Source organism: Equus quagga, chromosome 7 (assembly GCF_021613505.1).
Source record: "Equus quagga isolate Etosha38 chromosome 7, UCLA_HA_Equagga_1.0, whole genome shotgun sequence".
Lineage (NCBI taxonomy): Eukaryota > Metazoa > Chordata > Mammalia > Perissodactyla > Equidae > Equus > Equus quagga.
Window position 1 is genome coordinate 46,624,313 of NC_060273.1, and position 23,906 is coordinate 46,648,218.

General features: G+C 50.3%; 1 protein-coding gene and 1 long non-coding RNA gene across 8 annotated transcripts; one reads left to right on the forward strand and one right to left on the reverse strand.

Annotated features, from left to right (window-relative positions):
- Positions 1-769: 769 nt before the first annotated feature.
- RMND5B (required for meiotic nuclear division 5 homolog B) lies at positions 770-18,441 on the reverse strand. 7 transcript variants are annotated; one of them, XM_046665990.1, is made up of 10 exons: positions 18,064-18,439; positions 12,897-13,047; positions 7,557-7,702; positions 7,286-7,426; positions 4,644-4,765; positions 4,273-4,439; positions 2,935-3,100; positions 1,635-1,836; positions 1,393-1,547; positions 770-1,306 (listed from the first exon to the last, which is right to left on the reverse strand). In XM_046665990.1, the coding sequence occupies exons 1-10, from the start codon at positions 18,124-18,126 to the stop codon at positions 1,243-1,245; spliced, it is 1,377 nt and encodes a 458-aa protein (XP_046521946.1). In that variant the 5' UTR covers positions 18,127-18,439; the 3' UTR covers positions 770-1,242. The 7 variants fall into 7 exon arrangements, with proteins under 7 accessions (XP_046521946.1, XP_046521948.1, XP_046521949.1 ...); XM_046665992.1 differs by having other exon boundaries at positions 1,635-1,737; positions 18,064-18,437; XM_046665993.1 differs by having other exon boundaries at positions 1,635-1,737; positions 4,644-4,744; positions 18,064-18,435.
- A 109-nt stretch (positions 18,442-18,550) lies between these two features.
- On the forward strand, positions 18,551-21,565 carry LOC124242936 (uncharacterized). Its single transcript, XR_006889551.1, has 3 exons — positions 18,551-19,507; positions 20,244-20,313; positions 20,917-21,565. It is a non-coding gene; the product is annotated as an uncharacterized LOC124242936 (long non-coding RNA).
- Positions 21,566-23,906: the final 2,341 nt, after the last annotated feature.

Here is a 23,906-nt window from a genome sequence, read left to right on the forward strand (position 1 = left end):
ATGCTTGGCCTCTGGGGCCCATGCTAGACTCGAGCTGAGAACAGACTCTTTGCTGCCCACCCCCGAGCTTTTGACTCCCACTTCCAGAGTCACTAGGAGCTGCAGGGTAAGGCAGCCGAGCCCAGAGCCCACTGCATGGAAGCCAGCAGCCCCTGCATCAGGGACACCCCCATTCCTCTTTTCTTCTTCTCCATGAGTCTTTGATGCCACTGGGAAGCGTATGGAAGCAATTTACCCACCCACAGAGGACATTTTAAATAGGAACGTGAAGATAAATACAAACCCCAGGCCATCTCTCCTGCTTGGCAAATGGCCATAGTAGTCCAGTCCCTTGGAACATTTTAGACTTGAGGTGCCTTCCTGTCTGAAAGGCCCAGCATAGGACTCAGTACACATAGCAACCAAGCTTCAGGGATCCTGGAATAAACTGGGAAGAGCTTGGGCTTGAGGGTCAAATCTGGTTTAAACTCTAAGCTCTCTTCTTTATAAGCTGTGAGCCCTGTTGTGCAAGTCATTTCATCTTCCTCACTCCCCTCGCACTGACGTCTAACATGGAGTAATAAGATTTGATATGTGTATATGTAAAAGCAGCTTGCCCAGGGTCTGACATCTCCCAGCGTTTTCACCCAATCAGAGATGCAGGTTGGGTTTCTTCTGACTGGGCGCCATGGCTGCCATGCTCCCAGCTGCAGCAGCCAGGCTGTGCCCAGGACCTGTGTGCAGAGGGCATGGAGTAATTCTTCGTCAGTGAAGCTGAAGGCAGGCGAAGTAAGGAGAAGCCCTAGGAATATATTTGCTCCAAGTTATAAAACAATGGCATTCAGTTCTAACCTGGACTATTTACAGTGGGACATGGATACATACAGTTGTGAGGCTGTACAGCGAGAGGAGTGCACGCAAGCGTTGGTGTGGCAGTAAGAGACCTGACTGAGGGCAGCCGTGGAAGAACATCTGCTGCTGCTGGTCAAGCCCTTTACTTCTCTGTTGGTTGTGACTGAGTCAATGGCAAATTATAAACGGGGAGAGAGCAAGAGCACAGAGGCCAGCATCTCCCTGCTCTTACAGCCAAGGGCCAGCTGCCCAGTGCAGGTTGGTTCACCTCCCTCCTTGGCCCCTGCCCATGCTGGCACTCCTCAGCCAGCTGCTCTGAACCACAGTCCACTGAAGCCAACCACTCCCACGAAGACACACCACGGTTCATGGGCGAAAACCGCTTTCAACAAAGTTCCTTCCAGGCAGGAATCAGAATATGATGCGTTTCCCATCTGCTGGGTTCTGCTCCATGGGACAGTAGGGACACTTTAGCCTGCAAAGGGAAGAGAAGCAAGAACATCTCAGCGGCTGGCCAGCAGGAGAGCAAAGTCAAGGAGGAGCAGAGAACAGGGAACTTACTTTCCTCCATTAATGAGCTTGTTGAGTGCGTCTCGGGAGATAACGTGACCACAGATGAGCTTGATGGGAGGGTTAGAATCCGACGTCTGCTGGCGGAGGATGGGGCACGCAAACACTGAGTGGTACCAGCACTTCATCCCTAGTTCGATCTCAATCTGGGGAGGCCAGCAGAGGGGTGAGTACAGTTCTCTCCTGCTGTCCTCCCCGGTACCGTCTGCCCACACCTCCCTGCTAGGCCTCACCGGTAACTCGTCCTTGTGACTCCAGACCCCGGTGCACTGCCTCTGCTCGATCACAGCTTTGATGTTCATCAGCACGGGCAGCGCCACACAGCCAGAGGCAAAGCTGCAGAACAAAGCAGGGGCTGGAGCGGCCAGACCAAGAGCCCAGCAGGCAGACAGAAGACCAGCACACTGCCATCGGTCTGGAACTCGGGGCAGGGTTCTAAAGGGACACATGTCAAATCGGTCCTGGAAAATCTCTCAGGTCACCTGTAAAGTGCCACGTATGTAGTTATGTGTGTCCAAATCTAGAGAGTCACTCTAATGCACTCCAAAGTTTGAGAACATGGAGGAAAGACAAGGAAGATGCGGGGGGCAGACAGCTGCTCATCCAAACCACTGCAAAGTCCTTGGTGTGAAGGGGACAGTGCTCAGTCGGAAGGGCCCAGCCTGACTGTCTACCCGACTCTGCCATCCTAATGCACCTCTGTAACTGGCTATCCACAAGGGCACTTAGAAGTAGGGGGTGGGTTCTGACAACAATAGGGGCAGGGGTGGGCAGCTGACTGGCTGGAGCTTCAGGTGCTACATACCCCGCTGCGGAGGGCAGTCGTGCATGAGGGGACCGTCCTGTCTGAAGGCAGATGGCTCCTGCTGGGAAATACTGTTCTACAACTGACATCCATCACCCTGGGTGGAGCACGAGATTCCACAGCCAGTCTCAATAAAATGTACCGTAACACTGTGCTGTGGTGCGGTATGTGACTTTGGGGTCAGGTCCAAGTGCCATTTATTCCCTGTGAGGCCCTAAGCAAGTTCATTCCTGTCCTGAGCCTCTGTTTTCTCATCTGTAAGATGTGGATAACAGTACCTCCAACTCCTAGGGCTGTTGTGAAGTCACGAGAAGAAGATTACTGTGAAGAAGACTTCCAAGTGAAAGCTCTCGACACATGTTGCCCAGCCACACTCAAGCCTCTCGGGGGAAGTGGTGGTGGAGATGAGGTCACAAGGCCAGGCTGTCGGAGGGCCATGTGATTATCTGGGGTGAGGTGCAGGCGAGGCAGGGACCTCGTTCAAGAGACCTTACAAAATGGAAACCTCGACCCTTCCCCTGACCTTGTGGTGACCTCAGGCCACAACTCTTCCTAATCTCAGTTTCTCCAACTGTAGTAACAAAGGTAATTCCATCTGGAAGAATGACTTAAGAAGGCCCGTTGAGGTCTGTGAAGGCCCCAACCACCAGCCCTGGCACACGGCAGGGCCTCGGTAAAATGTTTCTCTAAACCCTCCTACTTGTGCGGCCCCCCAGGGCTGGCTGTACCTGACGCTGAGGGGTGACTCCACAGAAAGCCCCAGCAGGGAACAAGCATCCCGGGTAAAGGTCTCACAGATCTCGGCCCAATGGCTGTTGTCCAGGAGGTGGCAGTAGGGCGACTTCTCCAAACCCAGCCGCAGGTACACCAGACTGCCCATCATCACCTGGATCTCTACAAGGCAACAGGCCACAGCTCAGGGCACGCAGAGGCCCAGGACACAGCCTCTTCCCGGGGCTCTGTGTCCAGCCCCCAGGGCAGCAGGGCTGTGAGGCAGGATGGGGAGCAGGCTGACCCCCAAGACTCCCAGGCCAAGCCAGGACTGACGTGCCCTTGGGAAAAACTGGTTTTCCCTGAAATCCAGTTGGGATGTGGAGTCTCGAGGCTGCTTATGTGGGACAAGGACAGGCATCGCCACCTGGCATCAGGTAGGGAGGGGTTCCAGTTCTCTTTCCATCCTTCCAACCACATCAAGGAGCGAGTCTCAGGCTGGCACTCACAGCTCTGTTCTCCAACTCCGGGTAATCTCTCCTTGTAAAAAGCTCTCAGGAGGCAGCAGCATCTAGCTAAGATTTCACAACACTGCTCGCTTTTCCTGATGTCTATAAAATGTGAAGTAATAGGAGCCAGCCTGGTGGTATAGTGTTAAGTTCGTGCACTCTGCTTCGGCGGCCTGGGGTTCACAGGTTTGGACCCCGGGCACAGACCTATACACCGCTCATCAAGCCATGCTGTGGCAGCGTCCCATATACAAAAGAGAGGAAGATGGGCACAGGTGTTAGCTCAGGGCCAATCTTCCTCACCAAAAAATAAATAAATAAAATGTGAAGTAATAATATGAGTGGAGCTAAAGACAAAAGTTACTGGCAGTAGGGTGATTACTAACTGACCTTCTGGAAGGTGAGACTCAAATGACAGGTTTGGAAATCCTAGTGTGATGGAAGAGGGCTCAGGAAAGAAGCTGTAGAGGAGGTGCCCAGTGAGTCTTAGGGACACAAGTGGGGTTCTAGGTGGGAGTGGCCCGTGCTGAGGCAGAGGAGCATGAAGCCACACGTGTTGTGAGCACACAGGCCCAGTGTGCTCTGAGTGTGGGTGTGGCACACGGCAGGCATTTGGCAACCAGAGGTGGTCTGAGCTGAAGCTAGAGGGGTTGGCAGAGGCAGGTGAGGAAGAATCCCGAGTCTGGAGTTCACCCGGGAGACAATGAGGGAGGGGTCAGAATAACTCAGGGTGGGAGAGGCATCCTGGTAACATGTAGCCCCATGTGGGGCAGGGACTGGCAATCTGACACATGCTGACATCTGTCGGAGCCCAGCAGTGTCCACCCCAGCACGCTGGGCACTTACCCCGCTGGTGCAGCCGAGCAAAGGGCTGGAAATGCCGGGCGTAGCTGAGGGCTTCCAGCTGCTTCTCAGGACCACCTGCCAAGAGGCGGATGAAGTGCAGTCGGTGCAACTTGAACTCCAGGGAGCTGTTGAGCTCAAGCAGGCGCTGCCTGTGGGAGACGGCCCATCTGGGAAGAACGGGGCCAGTTGAGTGTGGAGCTGGTGGGGTGGGAGAAGGGGCCCTGGCAGAGCTGGGTCTGAGATGTGGGCTCCACAAGCCTACGTGAGGCCCACGAGACAGGGATGGAGGTGTGTCAAGGCATGTCACACTGGGTGAGTGAAGATCACAGACAAGCCTTGTCCCCTGCTGGTCCACCCAAGGGCCAACTTACTCCAATGCTGGCCCCAGGTCTTGTTCATGCAGAGCTTCCAGGATTCGATTCAACTCCAGGAAAGGCTGCTTGAAATCCAAGTCCACATTCAGTGTTGATTCCTGTAGGGAGAGAGAGCAGTCCTACCACAGGAGGATAGTGTTTCCAAAATCCTCTGCTCTGTGCTTAATAAAACCCATCCACCAAAGGCAGGCTGGAGAGCCGGTGTTTGCATAGGGAGCTGTGGTCTCCTGCCAGCTGCTCGGGCCCCATTTCAGTTCTGAGAGGCTGAGTGCTACATGCTGGCTTCCCAGTTGGCAGACTACAAACCCCACCGCACCCCCGCGGTACTGGAGACCCACGTTGAATAGCATGGTGAGAAAATTATTCGTTTTCAACCCTCCTAATTACATTAAGAGAAAGTATCCTTTACTTTTACTGCCAGTTTGTCTTTAACACCTAACAAGTGCTACTTTGTCATTTTACTAATCTCCTTTTTTAAGAAAGGCATATCAGGCCTCAACTCAGAACCCTGGCTGGCAACCAACTCTAGCTAGAAATTTAATAACTTCACTTTCCATCGTATATATTTTTGCAGCTACCTTCTTTTTATTGCCAGGGACTGATTTCCTTTCTAAAATAAATTTATTGAAAGAAGCAATAAAAGCAAAAATAAACAAGTGGGACGGGCCAGCCCAGTGGTGCAGCGGTTAAGTTCGCACGTTCTGCTTCTCAGTGGCCTGGGGTTCCCTGATTCGGATCCCGGGTGCAGACATGGCACCGCTTGGCAAAAGCCATGCTGTGGCAGGCATCTCACATATAAAGTAGAGGAAGATGGGCAGGGATGTTAGCTCAGGACCAGTCTTCCTCAGCAAAAAGAGGAGGATTGGCAGTAGTTAGCTCAGGGCTAATCTTCCTCAAGAAAAAAGAAAAAGAAGAGAAAAAACAAGTGGGACCACATCAAACTAAAAAGCTTCTGCACAGCAATGGAAACCATCAACAAATTGAGAAGGCAACCTACCAAACAGGAGAAAATATTTGCAAATCATATTATCTGATAAGGGGCTAATATTCAAAATATATAAAGAATCCATATAACTCAACAGGAAAAAAAAATAGGATTAAAAAATGGGCGGGGGCCCCATGGCCGAGTGGTGAAGCTCCACGTGCTCCACTTTGCTGGCCCACTTTGGTTCCCCATGTGGACCTACACCACGTGTTGGCAGCCACGTGTGGTGGCAACCAACATACAAAATAGAGGAAGGCTGGCACAGATGTTAGCTCAGGGCGAATCTTCCTCAACAAAAACAAAACAAAAAAGGGCGGAAAATCTGAATAGACATTTTTCCAAAGAAGACATACAGATGGCCAACAGGTACATGAAAAGGTGCTCAACATCACTAATCATCAGGGAAATGCAAATCAAAACCACAGTGAGATATCGCCCGACATCTGTTAGAATGGCTGTCATCAAAAAGACAAGAAATCAAGCCAGCCCTGATGGCCTAGCAGTTAAAGTTTGACGCACTCCACTTTGGTGGCCCGGGTTTGGTTCCCAGGCACAGAAACACACCACTCATCTGTCAGTAGCCATGCTGTGGTGGCAGCTCACATAGAAGAACCAGAACTTACAACTATACACAACTATGTACTGGGGCTTTGGCAGGGGAAAAGGAAGAAAAAAGGAGGAAGATTGGCAACAGATGTTAGCTTGGGGCGAATCTTCCCCTGCAAGAAAAAAAAAGACAAGAAATAACAAGTCTTGACAAGGATGTGGAGAAAAGGGAACCCTTGTGCACTGTTGGTGGGAATGTAAATTGGTGCAGCCACTATGGAAAACAGTATGGAGGTTCCTCAAAAAATTAAAAATAGAACTACCATATGATCCAGCAATTCCACTTCTGGGAAAATATCTGAAGGAAATGAAAACACTAATTGAAAAGACATCTGCACCCTACGTTCACTGCAGTTATTCACAATAGCCAAGAGATGGAAGCAACCCAAGTGCCCATTGACTGATGAGAGGACAAAGAAATGTATTTATACATATATATGTTACCCAGCCGTAAAAAAGAATGAAATCTTGCCATTTGCAACATGAATGGACCTCGAGGGCATTATGCTAAGTGAAATAAGTCAGAGAAAAAAAAAATACCATATGATCTCACTTATATATAGAATCTAAAAAAAGTAAAAAAACCCAAAACAACAAAACACAAGCTCATGGATACAGAGAACAGATAGGTGGTTGCCAGAGGCGGGGAGTTGGGGGATGGAGAAATAGTTGAATGTTTTTTTTTTAAGTTTAAATAAATTGAATTAAGAAAAGATATTAGCCCATTTAAGGAAAGAATGCATCAGTCAGAAAGGAGCTGGTCTCCAACGGACGCCAAGTAAAGGAGCGGTCTTAGGGGAAACTGGACTGCCCGGGCACAGTCCAGGGAGAGGATGCCCTGCCGGGCCTCCTGCCCATTGCCTAGTCTCCGGGAATGGGCATCCCCATCAGTCTATGAGAGGCAATGACACAACACATCTGAGTCATGTAAATAAATCGACCTGTCTGGATATGAAAAAAAAAAAGAATAAGAGAGACCTAATATAAAGGAAACTATCGAGTAGAAGGCAAAGCAGGCAGGTCCCAGCACCCTCCCTCTGGTTGTTACCTGGCACAGCTCCTCAGCGACGCTGAGCATGCCCTGCTGGTACAGGTGCTCCACGATGGCCATCTGCAGGATCTGCTGCTGCTTCTCCCGCGAGTCCCACACTGCGTCGGAGACCACACCGCAAATCTCAGAGTCAAAGTTCTGACAAGGACGAGAGACAGGGCCCTGTGACTCAGCACTCGCACTTCTCACACTTGCTCTCCTGATGAGCCTGGGTACACACCAATGCCACGGATTCCCGTCCCTGCTCCAGGCCTGCCCCCATTCTCACCCTGTCAATGGCTTTGCCCACTCGAGAGACACTGCTGTGAATGTCCTTGTGGTCCGAAGCCAGTTTCTGCACGGTGTCTTTGATCTTCCGGCAGCACTGGGACATCACCAGGGAGAGGGTGGCTGAGAGTGGGGTCCCCTGGAGGGCTGCAGAGAAACACTGGCAATGAGTCAGGACACAGAGGAGCAGACTTGTCCCTGCTTCCTTATTCTAAATGCCAGTACAGAGGCCTGGGAGGTAGCACTGAGCTTCAGGGTGAGACCCAGCTTCTATCCCAGGTCCTGCCACTTTGTAACTGCATGACTTGGAACTGGTCAAGGGGGACAGGCCAGTTCATCTCTCAGAGTCTTCGTTTCCTTATCTGTAAAACGTGGGTATAGCAGCAGCCTTGCCGGTCGCTGTGAAGTGAAGATCATTTGGCATTTACTGTGGGTCACTACTTCACTGCAGCTCATTTAATCCTCCCACCATGTTATGCAGTGGGCACTGTCAGTATCCCGTCCTATAGCTGAGGCAGCAACTTGCCAGGTCACATGGCAGTCACAGATATAAAGCCCAGACTCCCCGCGACCACACCAGATGGCTCCTTATTATCTTGAGTGAGAGACTACGTGTGAGAAGGCTTTGAACCATCAAGCACTGTCCCCACATTAATGTCTTTTATCAACCCAGAGGACACCAGGCAGGCCGGGGTCTGCCAGGGAAGCTCAGGGACATTTCTGGCTCAGGACACCAGGCTTGCTGTGATCCACCACCATGGCCGGGCTGAAGCCACACCGACTGCCAAGAGCACATGGGCTTGGACAAGAGGAGGGCAGACAGGCCATCAGTCCCCTCTTCGAGCCCAGCACCTACACCCCTTCTTTAGATGGCAGCACCTCAGTTCCGGGAAGGAAACATGACCCAAGGAAGGGAAGGTGACCCAGGAGGGCCAGGGAACGTCTCAGTCCTGAGACTGGAAGGGAGATGTGTTCTGCCAGGTTTCCAAACACACAACGTGAACTGGAGCTGCTGGAGCACTATGACCATCTGGGGAGCACCACTCTGAGATAAGGCTGGCAGAGTGAGGGGTCACCTAAGCCACTAGATCCAGCTGGGCTAGACGTTTCAGTTACCTGAGCCCGTGATCCAGCCCCACTTTTGTTTGTTTGCTTGTTTAAGCTAGTCTGAGCTGGGTTTCTGGCCCTCATAACTGAATGAGTCCCAACAAATACAATAAGGAGGCAGTGGTTGGACCACCCACCTACTCTAGGGAGATGGGGCAGAGCCACATTCCGCTCCCAGCATCAGCACTGCCCTCCCAAAGCCCAGCTTGCCGCTCATTTCCCACATTCGCTCCCACAGGTCGCAGAGGGCCACACTGCATATTCTTTGGCCACAGCCCCTTAAGGACAAAGCACAGCTCTCAGGAAACCAAAGCCTTTTAACCTGGAATCCCCAAATCTCCGCCACCCAAGGACCCCAGTGACGAACGTTAGCCCCGACAAATCCCTATCTGGGGAGAGACGGTCTCCCTAGAAACACACTGCAGCCATAACATCATCTGGCATCCAAGAGCATAGACAATGCAAATGAGCTTCAGACCAGCAAGAGAAACCATTTCCATCACACACAGTTAACAGATGCCATCAAAAGCAAAGACACCTGGGCATTTATCACAGCATGGCACAACCACAGTGGAATGCCAAGCAACTCGGTGCAAGAATGAGACAGAATTCTATGTGCTGATACAGAACACTCTCCAAGACAGACTGCGTAGGGGAAAAAGCAAGGTGCAGGAAAGTATATACTTGATGCTACCCTTTGTGTTAAAAAAAAAAAGGAGGGAGGATAGACACATACACAGACCTACGTATGCACACAGGTGCTGCCTGAGGGGCACCTGAGAAACAGGACGGGGCTGACTTTTGGGGAGGGACACACAGGAACTGGGAATGAAGGAGGAAAGAGAGACTCACTTTTCACTGTAAACGTTTTTGACCTTGAAGTCTTTTTCATGTGCATGCTTTCTTTAAAAATAAATAAAAAGGTAACAAACTCTACTTTGTAGATTTGTTTTTCTCAGTGGTACTAGGTGTAGCAATTCTGAAAATACTTTCTATGTATGTAGAAACTGAACAATGAGAAATATATTGACCATGTTGACCATGAGGTTTCTCACTATTGGAGAAGAGAGGTACAGCTGTGGTTGGGGGCAGTCTAGGAAGGACCTGTGACATTGGATTGGAATTGAAGGTATAGTATAAATTCATGGTCTGCAATATATAAATAAAGACAGATAGACAGATAGATCCATGTGCTAAAGAACCTAGAAACAGTGACACCCGCATAATAACCCAATGACGGTTTCCAAATACAATTTCCCACCAAAAGAACCAGGGCTACGTGCAGAAATTACTGATTCCAGGGAATATCTTGCTGTGCCAGAAAGTAAGGATGTGCTAAAAAAAAAACAACAAATAATAAATATAAAAGATGGGCCATGTCAAAAGGATATAGGAGGAAAAAGAATAGTGCTGAGACAACTGAATACCCCCATGCGAAAGAATGAAGTTGGACTTTACACCATATACAAAAATTAACTCAAAATGGATCAAAGACTCAAGTGTAACAGCCCAAACTACAGAACTCTTAGACAAACAGAGGTGTAAATCCACACGGCCATGGATCACAATGGTTTCTTAGATATGACAACAAAAGCATAAGCAACCAGAGCAAAAATATCTTGGATTTCCATCAATATTAAAAACTTTTGTGCTTCAAAGGATACTATCGAGAAAGTAAAAGACAACCCACAGGACAGAATATATTGGTCCATCTACATCTAGTAAGGGACTACTATCAAGAATATGTAAAGAACTCTTACAACTCAACAATAAAAAGACAAATAACTCAATTAAAAAATGAGCAAAGGATGTAAATAGACATTTCTCCAATGAAGATATACAAATAGCCAACAAGCACATGAAAAGATGCTCAACATCATTAGTCATTAGAGAAATGCAAAGCACAACCACAATAACATATCACCTCATATCCACTAGGATGGTTATAATCAAAAAGACAAGTGTTGGTGAGGATGTGGAGAAACTGGAACTTTCACACATTGTTGGTTGAATGTATATTGAATGTTAAAATGTTGCAGCTACATTTGGATAACAGTTTGCCAGTTCCTCAAAAAGTTGAACAGAGGGGCCACCCCTGTGGCCAAGTGGTTAAGTTCACGCGCTCCACTTCGGCAGCCCAGGGTTTCACTGGTTCAGACCTGAGCACGAACCTAGCACCACTCATCAAGCCATGCTGAGGTGGCGTCCCAAATGCCACAACTAGAAGGACCCACAACTAAAAATATATACAACTATGTACTGGGGGGCTTTGGAGAGAAGAAGGAAAAATAAAATCTTTAAAAAAAAAAAGTTAAACAGAGAGTTACCATACGACCCAGTGCAGAAAAAAGAATGAAGTAGTGTTCCATGCTACAACAGGGGTGAACCTTGAAACATTACACTAAGTGAAAGAAGCCAGACACAAAAGGCCACATATTGTCTGATTCCATTTATGTGAAGTGTCCAGAAGAGGTAAATCCACAGAGAGAAAGTAGACTGGTGGTTTCCAGGGGCTGGGGTGCGGCAGGAATGGATTAACTGCTAATGGGTAGGATTTCTTTTTGGGGTAATGAAAGTCTTCTGAAATTAGATAGGGGTAATGACTATACAACTCTGTAAATATACTAAAAATAACTGAACTGTACACTCTTAAAGGGTGAATTTTAGGGGCTGGCCCAGTGGCGCAGCAGTTAAGTGCACACATTCCGCTTCAGAGGCCCAGGGTTCACCGGTTTGGATCCTGGGTGTGAACATGGCACTGCTTGGCAAGCCATGCTGTGGCAGGCGTCCCACAGATAAAGTAGAGGAAGATGGGCATGGATGTTAGCTCAGGGCCAGTCTTCCTCAGCAAAAAGAGGAGGATTGGCAGCACATGTTAGCTCAGGGCTAATCTTCCTCAAAAAAAAAAAAAGGGTGAATTTTAATGTGAGTTATAGTTCAATTTTTTAAAAAAAGGACATAGGAACCAGGGATTACCTCTGATCAAATCTAAGACAATTTGAGCATCAAAATAAATAATAACAGTAATGGATTATAACTCATTAAATAAATAGGAATCTATAAGTGTGAACTGATAATAAATAAGGGGAGAAAGGAAAGCGGAATGCCAACTAATAAATATATAAGGAATGACAGAGCAGGAAAAATCACCCATGTTGCATTCAGCTTTATAACAATTGATTCAGGCAAGAATCATCAATGGATGCTAAAATGAGTGGGCTGAAGTTTGATGAAGCACAGGATACTTACATGGTCTCAAAGTATCTCCCCACAAATTACTTATTAATTAACTCTAAAGAAAGAAATACTAACTTTATGTGGAGAAACCTGGCAGACACCATCTTAACCAAGTGATCAAAGTTCACATCCCAATAATGGAACAAGCTGACTCCTTGTACCTCCCTATGTGACGTGCTGAGCATCACGTCACTTCTGAAGTACTCCTGGCCCAAATGCAAAACCTGAATGATGAGGAAACAGCTGACAACTCCAAACAGAGAGAGATTCTGCAGACTCATTGCCCTAATGCTTCAAAATGTCAACGTCATGAATAACAACGGCAGGTGCAGGAAACATCCCAGATTAAAAACTAAGGATGAGACATGAGAGACTAAATGCAGGCTTTGATCCTGAATTGGATCCTGGACTGGAGAATAAAATTAAAATGCTTTCTGCAAGTTATCAGACAATGGCAAAATTAAAATATGAGCTACATTCATTAGGTCATAATATTAATGTTAAATTTCTTGATTTTAATAATTATACTGTATTTATATAAAAGAATGCCCTTCATCTTAGGAAATACACACTGAAGGTTTAGCAGCAATGAGGAATGATATCTGCAACTGACTTTCAAATGGTTAAAAGGCAGTAAGAATATGCAAGAGAACTGATAAAGCAAATACAGTAAGATACTAGCAGTTGGTGAATTTAAGTGAAGGGTATATATGAGTTCTTTATACTATTCTTGGAACTTCTCTGTAAATTTGAAATTATCTTAAAATGTCTTAAAAATTCAAAAGAAAAGCAAATAAAACAAAATGTAAATGAAAATAATCTCAGGTAAATCAATAGTTTCTGTTGAGCTCTTGAAATTACTCCCCTTCACAGCGGCCTAGGGATCCATGTACCAGTATCCTAACAATCATCCTGCCAGAGCCTTGTCACCAAGTAGCCTCAGGGTCCCCTAGCCCACAGGGAGGCAGGTGTGGGGCTCTCGTGGGGGGACACCCACCTGCGCTGGCCAGCTCGGCCCGCAGCTGGCCCACGTGGTGCAGCAGCTCCTCCAGGCTCTGCTCGCAGTGCTGCCCGTAGGTCAGGAACTTCTGCAGGACCTTGTCCACTTCTCTCTCCACGCTCGCACACTGCTCCATGGCGGCCTCGGACTGCGGGGAGGGGAGTGTCCACTGCATCAGGCTGCACCTGGGCCAGGGGGGCATGGTGGGGAGGGCTCCCTATCCCCTCACTGTACCCATATCATATATCACTGCCCAGGAATTCCCAGCTTAACATATCTGTCCACAGCTCGCATCACCCCCAGCCAGGGTGCCCTGTGTAGGGTGCAGGCAGAGTGAGGACAGGGGTTTTTTGAATCATGGTGAGAAAATTACTCTGTATTCAACTCTTTTCATTCTATAATCCTTGTTCATCTCTTTTTAATCAAGAGAAGAGAGAGCAGGTCTTACAGAGCCCTCAGTAGGCAATACTAACTAGAAATCCATACATATAGTGCATCTTTTCATCTACTCATTAGGGTCACCTTCTCTTCAGTTAGTGGACTTGGTTTTCCATGTACTCCAGTGACAGAAGCCGCAACAGCAGTCCACGAATGGCTGATATTTTGAAACGTAGCCTAAGGAACAACTGCTGACCACATAGGCCTGATGGGCCTCGCCCACCACTCCAGCCTCAGTCCTACCCTGCTCGCCCATGGACAGGCAGCTTGTGTCCAGCCAGCTGGAATCCTTGCTCCCTCACAGCTCTGTGCCCTGGTTCAGCTGCTCCCTCTCCCTGGTATGCTCTCCATTACCCCTCACCTCCTCAACTGCTTGAGAAGCTGGCTCATCCTTTCTGAGTCAGCTCAGAGGTCAGCTCCTTCAGCAGCTGTCCCTACCTGTCCCCACCTGGCTCTCTCCACTCTGACTTGGCACCCTTCTATTTCAGTTTTGATCACTGGGTAGTGATGTGTTTGAGGACCTGCCTCCATGATCACACTAGAACATCTCTTGTTGTAACACCACCTTCCCTCCTCATTATACCATTGAAAGAAAGTTGACTTTCCTTGTCCCATCTTTCCTACCACTGAGGCCCACTTCCTAAGTCCCTTCTACCCTGGGCCACTGCTCCCCTCCATTTCAGAGCAGCACTTGACACTAAACACATGGACAATCCTCAAAACCTTGGTGACAGGGGCTGGCCCAGTGGCCAAGTGGTTAAGTTCGCGTGCTCTGCTTCAGTGGCCCAGGGTTTCGCCGGTTCGAATCCTGGGCACAAACATGGCACTGCTCATCAAGCCATGCTGAGGCGGCGTCCCACATGCCACAACTAGAAGGACCCACAACTAAAAATACACAACTATGTACCGGGGGCTTTGGGGAGAAAAAGGAAAAATAAAATCTTAAAAAAAAAGAATGTTGGTGACAGAGTTGATTTCCCTCTCCAGCCTTCCATCTGGGATTGGAAATGAGAGGGCTCTCTTGAATGTTCAGATCTACTCAGTTGTCCATTCTCTCAAAGAGGATAGAGTCACATTGCAAAGATAATCCTGTGTCCAAGGTGACCATCAGGCTTACCGCAGTTTCACCAGACTCTCTTCCCATTCTCACCAGCACCGTCATTCCTGGCCTCAACATCTCAGCCCAGCCTGTGGACACTGTCTCCCTACCAGGCAGGGGATGAGCAATCGGGGAACAGCATCCAGGGCCTTGAGATATGTAGATGCCTTCCCTCCTTATGCTTGATGCTCACACTAGAATTTGTAATCATGGTGTACAGAAGACATGCCCTCCTCTTCACGGCCCTTGAGCAAACACTCTATAACTGGATATGAGCCATTCTCGGCCAAATATAACAGGGACTCCTATCTGAAATACTGTAATCATTATTAATATTGCTATTAGTAGTGAACATTTCTTACGGGTTTATTATGTGCCAGGCACTGTGCTAATCACTTTGCATACATTAACTACTTTACTTAGTTCTTACAAAAACACTATGAGGTAGGTACAATGAGACCCTTTACAGATGAGAATATGAGATGCAGAAAGATTAAATAAATTGCCCAGGGTCATGCGGTGGGGAGGCAGAGGACCTGGGAACTGAAGCCGGGCAGTCTGCTCCAGAGCCCTTCTATGAAGCACCTCAGATCACAGGCCTCTCTGGACCAGGCTCACAGGCCACTGTCTCACCAGGAAAGGAAAGCAGCCAGTGTCTGTGGTTAGAATAGTGTACGGCAATGATTAATGATGACAAGAAACAGGAAATTAACCACAGAGCCTCTGAGATGATCAACAAGGAAAGATGACAGCACAAAAGAATGTTTGCCAAGAGTGTCTGGGAACCAGAATCACAATTGACCAAAAATAAACACAGCTCAAGAAAGGTCAGGACCTCACCAAGGTCAGACACCAAGTGATACCAGGATCATCAGAGGGAAGCCCAAGTCAGCATCTCGAAATTGTATTAAAAAGCTGAGGAAGGGGCCGGCCCGTGGCGGAGTGGTTACGTTCGTGCACTCCGCTTCGGCGGCCCAGGATTTCACCAGTTCGGATCCTGGGCGCAGACAGGGCACCACTCATCAGGCCACACTGAGGTGGCATCCCACATGCCACAACTAGAAGGACTCACAACTAAAATATACGATTCTGTACTGGGGGACTTTGGGGAGAAAAAGAAGAAAAAAAGAAGATTGGCAACAGTCGTTAGCTCAGGTGCCAATCTTAAAAAAAAAAAGCTGAGGAAGGGGATGGGTCCAAGGATCCTCATCCCAGCGTTGTGTGTCGTAGCGGGGAGCGGGAGACAACCTAGGGCCTCATCACTAGGGGAACTGATAAGCCAAGGAAATAGGATGGGGGGATGCATCTACAGAAACCCGGGTAGCATTTAGAAACCATGTTCCACATAATCCCACAGCAACCTCACTAAGATCCCAAAACACGGTCTTGAGGGGGAAAAAGAAAATGAACTCTAGGCAAAATATCATTTATGTAAATTAAAAATATATGCAAAAAAGAGGAGGATTGGCAGCAATTAGCTCAGAGCTAATCTTCCTCAAAAATAAAAAGTTTTGGGGCCGGCCCAGTGGTGCAGTGGTTAAGTTCACACGTTCCGCTTCTCGGTGGCCCGGGGTTTGCCGGTTCCGATCCTGGGTGCAGACATGGCACCGCTTGACAAAAGCCATGCTGTGGTAGGCATCCCATGTATAAGGTAGAGGAAGATGGGCATGGATGTTAGCTCAGGGCCAGTCTTCCTCAGCAAAAAGAGGAGGATTGGCAGTAGTTAGCTCAGGGCTAATCTTCCTCAAAAAAAAAAAGAAAATATATGCATACAACCAAGGATGTAAATAAATGGAAATACACCAAACACATCTGAGTGGTTTCCTATGGTGAGAGGAGAAGGGAAGAATGGGGATGAAAGGGAATAAATGGGGCTGGCCCCGTGGCCAAGTGGTTAAGTTCGCACGCTCCGCTGCAGGCGGCCCAGTGTTTCGTTGGTTCGAATCCTGGGCCCAGACATGGCACTGCTCATCAAACCACGCTGAGGCAGCGTCCCACATGCCACAACTAGAAGGACCCACAACGAAGAATATACAACTATGTACCGGGGGGCTTTGAGGAAAAAAAATAAAATCTTTAAAAAAAAAAAAAAAGGAATAAATGGATAAATACAAAGGAGAAAATGGCCCTGCATGGGCCAATTAAATGTACAAAGAACTGAGAAGTGTGATTAACTCAATAAAAAATTTAAAAATAAAACAAATGAGCTGGGAAAACAGAACTGTTTGCGAGTATTCCATCCAAAAAGCCCAGGAGGCTGATTCAGTCCGTCCAGGGTGAGCCACAGTGCCTGGATCAGCAGGCCACCTTCACCAGGCACAAGGATGGCTGAGTTTGTCTTTGTCTTTGACAAACTGCATGATTAATCCAATGGAATTTCATGTCCATTGTCCTAAGCCTTCCTCCCCAAGGTCTCACAGGTACAGAAATTATCTAGCAGGGTGATCCCCCCGAGACAACACATCAGATCCTATCCCCCTCTCAACACTGCCGGGGCCTGACACACAAGCCCTGTGTAATTGGGCATTCGCTTCCTTTGCACAAGCCTTTCCTATGTCCGGAGTGCCCTCTGCACTTCTCTGCATGCAGAACATGAGATGCGGTTTAATTACCAGCTGCCCACGAGGCCCTCAGCGAGATCTCCCTGCCTCCTTCTCTGCAACAGAAACCTGTCGAGAACGCCCATGCCACACGCATCTGGGTCCTCAGCACTGTGGCACAGTAAGTGCCTGCTCACATGTCTGTCTCCCCCGACTGGACCCGGAGCTGCTTAGGCCTGGAGTCCAGTCTCGTCCTCTCTCTCCCCTCAGTGCCAGCCCAGGGCCTGGTCCACAGCTGGTGCTCAGTGAACATTTGCTCATTACACCGTGCAGCCATTTCCTAACCCCTGGGCTAGGGAGCCTGAGCTCAAACCTGGGGCAGGTGGGCAGGAAGAGACATGAGTGAAATATTAAAATCTCCATCAAGGCATGCATGGAGGTTTTGTCCCCAGTCTTCAGCACCCTGAAACAACAGGGTCCCTTCTGGGGCAAGGAGGAAGAAGGGAAGTTTGGGCAAATCATAGAAATTTGCCTGACACAGAATTTGGGCAGCCTCCATCGACCCAACACTTATTCTTTTGCACCCCCCACCTCTATCCATTCTCCACCCTACACATCACTCCTCTGCTTAAAACCCAATAGATTCTCATTATACTTAGAATGAAGTCCACTCTCCTATTTATGGCCTACCAGATGCTATGTGAGTCGACTCCTAACCACCTCTCCAATCTCATCTCCTACCACTCTCCCCCTCACTTGCCACAATCCAACCACACTAGCCTTCTTTCTGTTCCTTGACTACATCCAGTTAATTTCTGCCTCAGGGGCTTTGCACTGACTGTTTTCTCTGCCTGGAACATTCTTTGCCCAGATCTTTCCATGGCTGGCTGCTTAGTACGGTCTCAGTGCACACGTCATCTCTTCAGAGATGCTCTCCTAGACCACAGTATCTAACGCTGACCCTCTGCCCCACCCCCCCCACTAGTCACTCGATCATATCACCCAGTTCCTTTTCTTCATTGCACATCTCTATGTGAAGTTTCAAATCCTTCTTTTGTCATTAGCCCCTACTGGGAGTTTCACCTACATTAATGTGCAAGTGACTGGCAAACTCCAACTCATCCTTCAAAAGACCCTGCTCGCACGCCATGCCTGGCCCTCACATCTGGGCTGAGTTACCTCCGACCCGGCGGGTCGCTCTAGGATGGGACGTCTGAGTTCGAGCGACTCCCCCGGCAGAGGCGGCTCCTCGACGGCCCTGGGAGTCTGTGGGGCTCCAGCTCCCGGCCCGGGCCGACGACTGCTGAGAAAACAAGCCAAGGGCGGGGCGTCGTCGGGGGGCTCCCGAGAGGCCAGGCCCGCTGCTCGGCAGCCGGCCACCCGCCCGCCGCCAGGCACCCCACCCCCGCTCGCCCGGCCGGCCAGGAAGCCGCCGGCTCCCACCTGCTCGGCGCCCGGCCCTGGCTTCCGGCGCGCTGTCATCGGAACCGGAAGCGGCGGCCGTTGCCCGGCGGCGCGGACCCGCCCACTGGCGGCGGCGGGAGGGGCGGCCGCCCGCGAGCCCCGCTCCGCCCCCCGTGAGCTCCCTCCGCACGCCGGAAGCCCGCGGCCGGGTCGCAGCTCGCCCCGGCGGCTGGTAGGCCTCGACCGAGCGCTCGCGGGCCGGCGGGTGCGCAGGGCGCGGCTTCCCCACCCGGAAGAGGCCCCGCCGGCCCCCGGGCGCACCAGCCCCGGCGCCGCGCTCCGCAGTCCCACCGGCGAGGACTGCCGCCGCGTTCGAGGAAAGACAATACCCAGCAGCACAAGGCCCGGGTGCCAATGTCAGGCTTTCCTGCGGGGCTCCTTGAGGCTCTTTTTCAAACATCAAATGATGCAGCCTTGCTGATCCCCTAATCCAGTACTTAATCTACCCACCGGGCATTCATTCAGCGGGAGAATTAGATTCTGCTGGGGGGACCCAGCTTCTGCCCTGCTGCCGTCCACTGGTCGCCCCCCTTGGGGGCTAGGAGGAGACGGGGGTTACACAGTTGCCCTGAGGAGAGTGAGAGACAGAGACGAGAAGAGGCGGTGACCCCAGACCCAGCTCAGGACTGAATTCACCTTCCTCCCCGGCCCCTTGCTCTGGAGGGAAGGGGCAGAGAAGCTCCCCACCCCTCCACAGACCTTAGGGACTTGGACTAGAAACAGCCCGGGAGGCATTAAACAGTGTTACTTTGACTTCCTGCTTCCTGTTGGAGCAGTCCCATTCCAGGGCATCCTTTCCTCCAACCTTCCTTGCTTCCTCCCCACGCCCGAACATCCTTGACAATCTTGTTCTGTTTTCTGTATAGCGCTTGCGCAATCCAGTTTTGTTTATAACATTTGACTTGAAATTATCTTGTGTGTTGATTTATTTACTCTGTCTTCCTGCCCCTAACACCTTTCCCCCTTTAGGATAAAAGCTCCATTGGAGCCAGGACTTTGTACTCATCACTGCTGTATCCTCAACACCATGTGCTTGGAACACAGGAGGTGCCCAGAAATATTCTGAGGTAGCCAATGTCCTCCACCTGACGAAATGAGTAGGGGAGAGGGCGGTCCACAGCCCTGTGGGGAGCCCGCGGGGCTTGAGAGCATCCCGGAGAGGCCTGTCTGTGCTTGGAGAGCATGGGTGGTCCTGGCCCACGCGGGAGCCGCGGGGGTGGTAGGTTGAGCAAACCTTGCCTGGGGCCACGGGGCCGAGGCTGAAGCCGCCTCGGAGCCAACAGGACCTCACAGGCTTTCACAGACGCCCCAGGCTTCCCCACTTCCTCTCGGGGAGCCCTGGCCTGCCTCACAGCCACGCTGGGTGTGAGTAAAGCCCGGCTTCTCCAAGAACTTTGAATGCGCCGCTGGCGCGAGGGCCCCTTTCACCGCTGTCGTGGTTTCCTCAGCATGTGGTTCTCCTTGCATTGCAGTTTTGTAACTTTTCAGGAGGCACCAAGTTTTGCTACATAGCTGATTTTGTCAGCCTTTCCTGGTTAGGATTGTGTGTGCGTTTTGTTTTTGTTGGGGGGTGGGGGGGTTGCTGCTACAAAGCAGAAACACTTAGCTGTTCTCCACCAACTTAGTCTGTTTAACCTCTTGCTAGTTTCCTACAATTTGACTTTTTAAATTTAACTTCTCAATACACGTCCATTTTGTTTTGCAGGGAGTGGTGAAAAGTATGATTTATTTTTTCCCACATTTTTGACCAGTTACCCCAGCACCTCTTATTAAGTAATCCTTCCTTATCCTTTCGTTTTGAAGCCTTTTGTCATAGTATGAAGATTTTCTACAGTATGGAATTTGTTTCTGGCTCTTCATTTTTTCCCCTGAGGTATAGTTTTATTTTTATACCAATGTCATATTGTTTTACTATATGTTTTACATATTGCTACTTTGTAATATGTTCTAATATGTGGTGGGATTAAACACTGCTCACAAAAAGGGAACAAAAGAAAAGAAACACAAGGTTATTGAGAAAGCAGATCGCTGGTGCCTGGGGGTCGGGGAGAAGGCTGACTGGGGGGGGGCACAGAGGAATTTGGAATGATGGTGGAATTCATCAGCATCTTAGTAGTACGGTTGGTCATACAATTCTGCATTTGTCAAAGCTCTAAAAACTGTACCCTAAAAAGGGTGAATTTTCCTGTATGTAAATTATACCTTAAAAGTGGGGGGAGGATACAGGTACACAGAAGACACTATATAAATCGTTTTGTTTTGTGTTGTTTTTTCCGAGGAAGATTGGCCCTGAGCTAATATCCACTGCCAATCTTTCTCTTTTTGTATGTGAGCTGCCATCACAGCGTGGGCACTGACAGATGAGTGGTGTAGGTCCACACCCGGGAACTGACCCTTGGCTGCCGAAGTGGAGTGCACTGAACTTAACCATTAGGCCACCGGGGCTGGCCCTAAATCTTTTTTTTTTTTTTTAAAGGTTCTTGACAGTGAGGACAAGCTCTGGAGTGCTCTCCTGAAAATACAGCCTCCCTTGCTACCCAAAGCCAGTGAAAGGCCAGCCTAGGAAAAGATGGACCCTCCTCTGACCACTGGTGGAGTGCGGCAGCAGTGGGCGATGCAGCCACTCCCTGTCCTCTTCTGTGGAACCTAGGACCTCAGGGCTCAGTAGCTGCAGCCAGAGTTGCGACTCAGGCCATCTCTTCCTTCTACCCTACAGGTGGCTCCCAGCCTGTCTCCTGCACCTTCTCCCTCTTCCGGTTCCTCTCTGCAAGGCTTTGGTTCAGGCTAGGAGTAGCTACATAATTTGTAGGCCCCAGACAAAAAGGAAACTGTGAGGCCCCTTTTTCAAGATGGGACAGCAGAGTACTGTCACACCAAGTGTAGGGCCCCTCTGAGCGGGGGCCCCCGTGTGACTACAGGTCACACACACATAAAGCTAGTCCTGGTTCTGGCCCTTCCCCTTGGCTGTCTGAGGGACCCACCCACAGTCACAGGAAGTAAAGTCCTCAGTGTCAGCTTACGAGGCTGTCCAGGACCTGTCTTGCCTCCTCTCACCCCTTCCAGACAGGACCCTCCCGTGGATCTGCCCCACACTTCCCTGTGTCCAAGTCCAGGCCCATCCTGGGGTGCCCTCATCCCATGCTGCTCTGGAGGAAAGCCCCTGAACTTTCCCTCTTCAGAGCAGCTTACCCCTGGGGAAGAAAAAATTCCTCATGACACTTGTTAAAGAGTGATAAGACTTTACTTGGGGGTGAGGGGGCGCAGCTACTTCAATGGGGTTTTGTAGTAGAGCTCAACGCCACACGTGACAAGGAAAAACAGAATTTACAGCCAAAGAGCAGGGTGGGGGTCAGCGGATGGCAAATTCCTAAGGAAACCTCAGGGGCTGGGGGGATCCTGGCTAAAGGGACCTCACAGGATTCTCATGGCCAAGTGGTCAGACCCCACCTGGGCGATGATGGAGGCTGAGGAACCAGATTAGATATAGAGGGTGATCTGATATGGAGGATGGAGGATTCTGGCTAAACTAACTTAGCAGGATTCTTGCTAGAACTGGATTAAACAAGGAAGGACACAGGAGCCCAAGGTCAGGCATAGTCAAAAAGAGAGCTCAGAAGTGCCTGACCAAAGTTTGGTCAAACTTTGTAACCCTCGCACCCATCACCTGGAGTGATAAGTGAGCCAGCTCTCCTGACCTCCCATGGCACTTGAGCCTCAACTCTCATGACACACTTCACTTTTGTTTTGGTTGCAAGAAACACCATATTCTTTTTCTTTTCTGAATCCAATATAGAAAGCTAAGCGCCCACCCACTAGGGCAGAAGGTTATTGCAATCTGAATCTCACTGTGGGGCCTGCACTGTTAGAAAGGCTCCCTAATACCTACAGCCCCCCAGTCTCAGAGAAATTCACACTCATGCCCCCAGACAGGCTCCCTCTGCCTTCTCCATGCTCTGTGACTTGCTTGCCACCATGGAAGCCCACCTGTTGTCCCCAAGTCTGTTTTTGCTCTTCTGGCCTGGTCACTACTGTTGACGTGTGTATCGTCTCCTCCCCCACTCATGGGGAAGGGCCATGGGGGCAGGGGCCTTAGCCCCCTCGGCTTCCTCACCTGGAACCAGGCCTGACCCTAACAGAGGCACAGAGTACATCACTGTGCAATGAATGGCGACCGGCTCTGGAGGGCTCATGCTTGGCACAGACTGGGTCTGATCAGGTGCCCAAACGGTGATTGAACACTCAGAGTTGGAACCTTCCCCACTGGCCCCACCACACCCATCAGTCAGGGGAGGGGTCTGGTCCCTCTTGACTCCAAGCCCCCCAGGGCCTTCTGGGCTGGAGCCAGAGCAGGGTCTGGAGATGAAAACAGATGTGGCCCTGCCCCAGCAATGCCCACAGCCCACTGGAGACAGAGGCAAACTAACAATTCCAGCAGCACAGAGCCAATGGGGGGACAATGAGGGCTGTGGGCACAGGGAGAGGGGATTGCCCAGGCAGGTCGTGAGTTCTGGAAAGGCTTCCCTGAGGCGGCAAGATCTGAGCACCATGAGGGGGCTCTGCCTGGAAGACAAGGGCCCAGAGGGCTGCAAGGAGCTGCTGGGGCCAGAAAGGGCACCACTGTCAGTGACCCTGGAGGGCAGCCTGTCAGAGGCCGCAAGTGATAGGCTAAGGAGCCTGGGGAGCTGCTGGAAGGTGTGACACTATCTGAGCTAAGAACAGGAGGGACCAGGGGCAGAGCCAAGTGTGGAGAGCTCACCACAGTTCTGGTGAATTGGCTGCCTGGGCCTAGTGGGCTGGGAGAGAGCCTGAGGGCAGCTGGGGAGCTGAGGGGCCTGCTAGGAGCAGGAGGGAGGGGCTGCCCTAAAGTAGTAGCCACTACAGTGGCACCTGTGATCAGCTGGCCTTGGAGCCACCCAGCCGGCTTGGGGACCGGGAACTGGTTTGCCCAGCAAGGATGAGCTAACAGGGATCCGGTTCTCTCTGAGGCCCCAGCTTTGGCTCTCTTGAGCCCTCCCCTACATTTGGGCCTGGCCTTGGTTTCTGGCACAGCTGCCAAGTTTTGGTACCGCCTACCCACTCCCCACTGGCTGTACTGGCCAGCCCAGCTCCCTAATTGCTGGGTGGGGAGCTGTTTTGCAGGGCCGGTACACCAAAAGGCGGACCCCAGCCATTATGGGGCATGTGGGCACCCAACCTGGACATTGTGGGGCACGTGGATACCCAGCCTCACCAGCTCCAGGCTGTGGGGAGGGAGTGATCCAGGCTTCAGGCTAGCACCTGGCTATGGGAGACCCCTCTGGAGGGTCACTGGCCCAGAGACCTTGGTTTGGAGGGTCTGTGAAATGAGTTCCAAGGCCTGTGGTGGACAGGCCTGCCTAAGCCAGGTGCTCCTCGTTCCCCTCCTCAGGCAGAGGACCTCAGGGGTGGGTCTAAGTGAGTCTCAGCTAGGCCCAGGGGTCTGTCCTG

What these genes read in the sequence shown, in the direction of transcription:
- RMND5B (XM_046665987.1), bottom strand. Translation starts at nt 18,126, where the DNA reads ATGGCGTGCGAGCAGGGTCTTTTGAAGGATGAGTTGGAGTTTGCCAGT. An exon ending in GGCCGAGCTGGCCAGCGCAG is followed by an intron (nt 7,703 to 12,896) that starts GTGGGTGTCCCC and finishes GTTTCTCTGCAG; the next exon opens with CCCTCCAGGGGACCCCACTC. An exon ending in GAGTCACCCCTCAGCGTCAG is followed by an intron (nt 1,837 to 2,934) that starts GTACAGCCAGCC and finishes GTGTCCCTTTAG; the next exon opens with AACCCTGCCCCGAGTTCCAG.